Source organism: Pholis gunnellus (assembly GCF_910591455.1).
Source record: "Pholis gunnellus genome assembly, chromosome: 5".
Lineage (NCBI taxonomy): Eukaryota > Metazoa > Chordata > Actinopteri > Perciformes > Pholidae > Pholis > Pholis gunnellus.
Window position 1 is genome coordinate 8,485,802 of NC_136531.1, and position 7,951 is coordinate 8,493,752.

The 7,951-nt window shown below is 42.9% G+C and overlaps 1 protein-coding gene across 3 annotated transcripts in view; it reads left to right on the forward strand.

The window, feature by feature from the left end:
- Positions 1-7,700, forward strand: part of lrba (LPS-responsive vesicle trafficking, beach and anchor containing) — a 180,203-nt gene extending 172,503 nt beyond the window's left edge. For 2 of the 3 annotated variants that reach the window (XM_079159646.1, XM_079159647.1), the window contains exons 53-56: positions 1,494-1,595; positions 1,727-1,923; positions 5,705-5,856; positions 6,363-7,700. In XM_079159646.1, coding sequence (XP_079015772.1) covers positions 1,494-1,595; positions 1,727-1,923; positions 5,705-5,856; positions 6,363-6,453 — 542 coding nt within the window. In that variant the 3' untranslated portion in view covers positions 6,454-7,700. The remainder of the gene's footprint in view (positions 1-1,493; positions 1,596-1,726; positions 1,924-5,704; positions 5,857-6,362) is intronic. The other variant, XM_079159648.1, reaches the window with a different exon arrangement.
- Positions 7,701-7,951: the final 251 nt, after the last annotated feature.

Sequence of the window (7,951 nt, forward strand, 5' to 3'; positions counted from 1 at the left end):
TTGTCTCTTAAACGTTATTGAATAACATGCAGACTGAATATTTGTTCTATCAGAATCAATGTATTAATTGTATCACCCTCTGTTATATTCTAGCCACTGTGTCTATGTATTAGATGGTTTCATTGATAGGAAACTTTGCTGACGCCGTCTTTATACCTGACTGGAGTTTAGCTTTTTTACAACAGGGCTCAGTGAGCACTATGGTCTGTAAAGAGTCTCTCTGCTTAATCTAATTAAGGTTTAACAGTAGCTGTGGCTTTTGGGAGAAAACCTATCTGTCTTATTAGTGAACCTGTATTGAGTTTTATGTCATATAATTGAATTAAAGAGAGCGACTTCGCTTACAAACTGAATAGTTTGGCCAAGTCAGGCATTTACTGTATGAAATGAACTATATTGGAAACTATTTTACTTAAACTATTTTTGCTGTGGAGCCTTTGACACAATTATTTTTGGAAAAATAGTGACCCAAAGCATTTAAACATAATCATGTACTGACCGTCGCTGCCCTGTGTTTCTCGTTTTGGGCTGAACTTGACTTGTGACGGCAAAGAAAATGGGGTCATTGAGGTCAAGACCCCCTACCAGACATGAAACCCTCATGAACCCTCGCTGAAGTTCAGCTTTTCTGCCCTACTACTCTTACTGGTCACTACACACACACCTACACACACACACACACACACACACACACACTGCTTCTTTACACCACAGTTGCATTTCTTTACATGCCGTCATCCAGATCAACACTTTAACACAATGACCAAATGTTTGGCTCCATATACAATACATCCATCTACATTTGTTAAAAAATAATTCAATATAACGATGCAACAAACTCCATGCGAGTCTGCATGTGCTCGCAGATAAAGAAGACAGACGGAAAAGTAAAAGGCGATTTTGTTATGTCGCTCGCCCCGACAGCTCAAACCAAAACAAAATCACACAAACTTTGTGACTTGGAACATAGCTTACTCTCATTCCCTCTCTCTCTCTCTCTCTGTCTCTCTCTCTCTCTCTCTCTCTCTCTCTGAGTAGTGCAGGAACATCTGGATCCAGTAAAGGCAGTCAGGGGGAGAGGGTTTTAAAGATAGGGAGAGGCGGAGGGTGACAAGTGCTAGAAAGGGAGAGTGAATGAGGAGAGAAGTGTGTTTGCAGGATAACGGTCTTAAAGTCTGCGCAACAAACTGCAGAACATTCTCATATAAATATAGAAAACACATTTCCTGCCAGCTGAAATACTAATTCTATTTTGACTGTGCTTGACTGTTGGTTCTATACATAGTTTGTCTATGCTTTAATGTGGTTGTTCATAATGTTTTTTTAACTGGAGTGACTGCCTTCATTTTCTAATGCTAACGTTATTCTACAGTATTACTCAGCACTAGCTAGTGCTTTCATTGCGCATGTTGCTCCCTCTAGTGGCCAGAAGTGGTAATACATTCTTCTGTGACGCTGTTATGTATATACAAACCTCTGTTTGTGTTTTCTAGCAGAGTTTACTACACCGCGGGCCATCTTAACAGGCCATGACTGTGAGGTGACATGTGCAAGTGTGTGTGCAGAGCTGGGTCTCGTCATCAGCGGCTGCAAAGGTGAGATTGACTGTCTGTCTTTGTTAATATGTCCAAACTATATGTTTCTATTTCACAACCAAAAGACCCAATTTAAAGAATCACCTCCCCTTTTCTGACTGGAGTTACCATGTTGTCTTATGTTGGTTCAGAGGGTCCTTGTCTGATCCATTCCATGAATGGGGACCTGCTGCGGACCCTGGAGGGCCCCGAGCGCTGCCTGCGGCCCCGTCTTATCCAGTCCTCCTCTGAGGGACACTGTGTGATCTACTACGACAAGGGACAGTTTTGTCACTTCAGTGTCAACGGCAAACTGCTCGGACACATGGAGGTGGAGGACAGCATCAAGGTGAGGATATTTAATACCTGCGTGAGCGTGCGCGTGAAAGTGCACCAACACATGTATGCCTGCACCACATCAGTGTCGAATGTCCTCTTACTGATTAAAGGCTTTCTTGTGGTTTGAGAGTTGAGAAAAGGTAGGGGTCTGCACGCCTCGGGGGCAAACTGCGGCTTCACATCCCCTTTTTTATTCCCTTTCACACGCACAGAGCAGAGGAAATGGTCCTTTTGATCCACAGCCCTGTTGTCAGGTCAAATTGCGTCAGCGGCAGTGGTGGAGAGAACATTCCAGAGGGGCGGTCAGCTCTGGACACCAACACCATTAACTACCCTCCAGCGCAAGACGACACATTCCCCGTTTCCCACATTTCCTCCCTCGTGGTTCGAGTGACACAAGATAGCGGCTACTGCCTTTGGTTTCCTGACCCTTTGTTTCCGGTTTGGCCTGGGAAATGTAAGCTAGCTCTGACAGACAGCCGCACGCCTGTTTCCTATTACGAAACCTCTCGTGTCCCGGGCTCCTACCCCGCCAAGCCAGCCCGCTCCGACACGGAGCCAGAAATACAACTTGTAGAAGACGTGATTAATGAGCGCACGCAGACAAATGCTGATTGATTGTATTCAAATCGTAGGGCATGTTGTAAGTGTTCAGGTTGCAGAATACTTTATTGTGTCTTTAAGAGAAACTAATGGTGGTTTTAGATGCTTGTAGAGTTTCCCAGAGTTCCTTTTTAAAGCAGCGAAGCTGTGGCTTGGGAACAGTGTGGGCCACTGCCGGCCTTGTCAGCTCTCTTCTGCTGTTGTAAATTCCAGCCATGTCAGATGGCATTAGGAAAATCCTAACATCTTGGAGTGAGGCTGTGAGAGTCTCAACCCCCCCCCACCCCCTCTTTAGCTCCTCCCCCCCTGGTTTGAGAACAGTATTTAGTCCACCCATACATACCAGAATCAATCTTCTCGGCCCTCAGAGCCTCTGCGCGGTATGACTCCAGGATAAATAAGTGTTTGTCCTGGCCTGCAGTATCCACTTAGAAAGAGAGAGAATATTTGCACTGTAAATTTACAAGGGTCTTGAGTCAGAGGTTAGATGACAGGCTAACAGTGGGCATCCGAGTCTAATAGCAGAATCGAGTGACGGAAGCCATACTGAATGGATTACAGTCTTTTAAGTACTCGTATAACTCAGGCAGTGTAACCATTCCAGCAGTTTTTTCACTGCCGTCGTCCGTGTAACGGGGGGGATTAACAGCACCATAAATTCAACTTTTTACCTTCTCCTGTCTCAAAAATCCACCCACTGTTCCCCCAGAAGAAGTAGGAAATATGGGCATTAAAAGTGCATGTGTTTCTGCTGGAGTCATTTTTTTTAGTCATCTGAGCCCGGGTCGACATCTTAGCTCCCGCAGAGCCATCGGCCATCTTGTTTGGCCGCCCAGTGGCAGAGGACTGATTTATAATGTCTGTCTGCAGCCTCCTACCTGGCCTGGCTGACATGTCTGCCAGCTCTCCTGCCTCCTGCTGGGCTCCAGTAAGGTCATGGACTCCATTAGTAGATACGCAGGTACATTAATACAGCACTGTAGCTGGTAAATAGCTCTTACATCCCTTTTGTTCTACTATTGTGTAGTACGTCATCGGTTCATGCGGAATATTGCTTGGACACAAGATGTGACTGCTGGTTGAATGAAATATAAAGCTGCACAAGTGAATATTTTTATATTAAGAGGATTAAATGACTGCATGTAACGTAAAAAGGGGTTGCTGGGGGAGGGATTCTGTCGTTCCCTTCAGCTCTACAGTGCGGTTTTGTGTCTTTCAGCTCATTGTTTTGATTTTAACTTTACTCTGTTGGTTCACTCTCAGCTCTTATCAACCTTCTTTCCAGCCACATCAGCAAAAGAGCTTTGATAAACCCACTGCACACTACATTTCTGTCATCAAACAGCAGACAGGTTTTTTTTCCAGGAGTTGTTTGAGAGCAAAGCAGAGCTAAACGGAGAAAGATATTTGACTTTAAATACAACTTCCAATGAATGTTATGTCGGCTGGTTGTGTGAATAGCTTACTTGTTAACATGTTCAACATAACGACTATAACGGTGATAATATGTCAGTGTTGTGCGTGTTATCTTCTGCTGCCCCCAAAAATCTAATTAATGCTGCTTTAAATTGACAGTTTTTCAATAAAAGTTCACCGTTTTTATGGATCACACAATGTTTCCCCACGTTCGCACTGAACTTCCGTCTTAGTGTGTCGATCATGATCGGCTGAATTAAGCATTATCTTTGTCGCTGTATCTGGTAATTGATACACAAGACAATTACCATCCACACAACACAGACCCACACCACACAAATGAAACCGCCGCGCTCCGTTCCCATCTTGCGCGATGATCTAACGTGGCAATTATGCTGGAATGACTCCGGAGGCCTCCCGCCAGCATGCGGCGTGCAGGGACATCATTGTGTGTCTGTGTGTGTGTGTGTGTGAGCGCCTTCACATGCTAGCCTTGTGCCTTTCTCAAGTGATGATGAGAAACAGAGCTCCTTTAATTCAGTGTGGTAGGAAATTCCACAAAAGCTGCTTACACAAAACATTTGCCTAATTTAGGCTGTAATCTTTCCACTTTCCTCCACCGTGTACCGCTCTTGAAGGGTTATTTATGTTTTCCTTACCAAGTCAAGTTCCTGAAAATCACTTGTTTCAACTTCAAATCTGAAGTTTAAGTTTCATTTTTACCATTTAATGCGAGCCTGATGCAACACACATGCTGCTGATGATTAAAGTGTCTCTTGCTGAATCACTGCAGAGCGGCCGCGGCCGAGAGACGGACGAATTCGGCGTCATAAAACCACAAACGAGTAAAGCTCTAAATTAGTGTCATTCTCTCCTTTTTAGAACTCGCATTCTGCCTCGTCATTTCATCGGCTACGGTTGCTTGCTGATTGATGCTCCCGACTGTTTCAGCCTCAGCTTCCACTATGCACTGTGCCCATAATAGACTCCAACACGAGACGTGATTTGTGTACGCCCGAGTCCCGGGGGGACCATTCAGCTGTTACAGTTTGCAGGAAAAGCAGATGAGACGAGTAAATCTCCGAGGCCTCACTGTGGGGAGCCATCTTTGTTGCCAGTCAGGGTCTGTGTACAGAAAGCCCCAAAGGATGGCGGTGCTGACCTGGGATCTTTTGTCGGATCACATGACCTCGCAGTATGAGCTTTACTTTGACATGAGAGATAAACTGGTCCCAGATCACCAGTCCTATTCAGAGACTATTTATGCATGTGGTTCCAGGCTGAATAGCTTTCGCTGCTCGCTTTTTCATTTATTTTGAGCATTGAAGGACGGGTAATAGATGATCAAAAAAGTCAGGCAAAGTCACCTCACATTGTATACTTTACTTTGTTAAACTATGTCAGATCTGGTGGGGGCGTCTGGCTCAGAGGTGGAGCGAGTCGTCCTCTACTCTATAAGCTCCTCCAGTCTGCATGTAGACGTGTCCTTGGGCGTGATACTGAACCTCAAATTGCTCCCGGAGGCTGTGCTGTGCTGCTTCAATGTGCAATAGATAAGATCCTGATGAGCAGGTGGCACCTCGCCATTGGCAGCCTCTGCCATCAGTGTGTGTGTGAATGTGTGTGTGAAGGCTGACTTGTAGTGTACAGCGCCTTGAGTGCTCGGATGACATGTTACTGTAAAGGCTGTAATGATTGGAACGTCCCAAAACCAAAGAGTGAACATGGTGAAAAGTTAAATAAAAGATGGTTTTCTTTTCTGTCTTTGCCAGGCCATGTATCTCAGTCGGGACGGCCAGTATCTGCTGACAGGCGGCGATGGAGGCGTCGTATCGGTCTGGCAGCTCCACGACCTCAAACAGCTGTTCACCTATCCGGGCTGTGACGCAGGAATCCGCTCTATGACCATGTCGCATGACCAACGGTAACAACACCTACACACACACACACACACACACAATGTAGAGCCCAGCCAGAAGAAAAATTCAATAGTTGATAGATTTATCATCAAAATGTTCGTATTGATTAATTTATTTTCAAAAAAAGATGCTTTATATTCGCTGTACGTTGCTTCTTAAAATGTGAGAATTCTGTTTCATCATATTATTTTATATCATTGGGTTTTGAGCTGTTTGTTGAGCCAAACTAGTTATTGGCAGTAATTATGATGGACTTTGTCCTCAAACATCATATTTAAAAGCTGATCATGTCTTCTGTGTGTAAAACCGTGACCTAAAGTAACTGTAGATGGAGTAAAAGGTAGAATATTTATAAATATTTACTGTAAATACTCAAATACAAGTACCTCAACGTTTATTTAAGTACAGTGCTTGAGTTGGTGAAACAAAATGTTACATCTGAGATGCCTCCAATTTCATTTTAAAGTAAATAAAACAAAACCTGATGATGTTCCCTCCTAACTCCTCTAAGGTGCATCATAACTGGCATGGCATCTGGAAGTATCGTGCTCTTTTACAACGACTTCAACAGATGGCACCACGAGTACCAGACCAGGTACTGAGCGGACGACAAGCAGCGACTTGACGTTGGACACCGACGAAGATCCAAACAGTTGCAAGTGTGAACTCTTATCAAAGGCACTATTCTGTCTATATCCTGAATGTATCTCAATAAAAAAACAAAACTGTCCTGTTATAATAGAAAAATACTGAACTATTTTTAAAAAGGGCATTGCTATATTTTGTAGATCAGATAGAAATCTTTCATATCAATCACAGGGTGTGGGTTGTGTTACTGTACGGTTAAAAACAAATCTATTTTTAGCTGTAAGAGTCTATTTTCGTCTCCTCCGGAAAACAAACACGGGATTTGTGGGGAGCTTGTGAGAACCTTTTCTCTTGACTTAAAAATCCAAATATTTGTGTATTTTAGGGCGAGTGATTATTTTTTTTTTTTCCTGTAGGTGTGTGTGTGGGGGGAATTATTAAGCTATCATTCACTTTTAACATGCTTTTTGACCACAAAGTTGGTAGATAGGAATTGTTTGAATAAATAATAATTGTATTGGACAGAAGGATAAACAAAGAGGGAATATAAATATATAAATATATATTCTGTTTAATTGTACTCCATATTTAAATTTTCCTTTCCCTCTGTACTTCTATGCTTGCTAAGAGATTGCATTTCTGTGCATGGCTCACTACTCTTATAAAACATATCAGTGAAGAACTATTGCGTTATCATTTAATACTTCAAACATCGACGAACACAAAACTTCCCTCTGCGACGTTAAACATGAGCTTCATGTAAAGGACGATGTCAGGAAAACCATGTCCAATGTCTTTCAATGACTGAATAAGCAAATAGGAAATCATTATTGGCGTCTGTGATGGAAGAAGAGTGTATGAGATCACTAATCAAATCGCGTCACATCGTCATACCAAGTGCCCAAACCAGCGTCGTTCATCTTTGAAGTCCTCTTCGAGTCCTGTCTCTCTAACAGCACAGTGAGATGTGCAATGACAGGAAGGACTTCCAGTCTGAGGTTCCTTCTCTTCATCACAGGATGAGATGTGATTCAGTGATAAACTGCATATTCCTTTTGATCCTCACTAAAATAAACGTCCACTTGTGTCTCTTGATTTTGGGGGAAATATTCCTTTAAAGTTTGTGCTTCGATGTGGTTTGAATCTCCGGTTATATGAGAACTACCGTTATCAACCAATGTTGGGTTTTTTTGCAATCATTTGAGTGTTTTGTGTGCTGAGTTCTGAGTTCTGACAATAAAATGGAATTTTATAACTTGAATTGTCCTTCGTATGAGTGAATTTCTTCCTAAGAATAACTATGACGCCATAGCATCCTCTAGTGGCCAACTGCTTGTCACACACGCACACATACACACACACGTATACACACATGTATAATATAAACAAACATTCATTTTAAGTCTTTACTGGATTTTTGCTGTCATTCTGTTTCTAAACTGTACGACATTAACAGCAGCCACTCTATGCATCATGAAATCATTGCTCTAGTTTGACACAGATGATTAATAA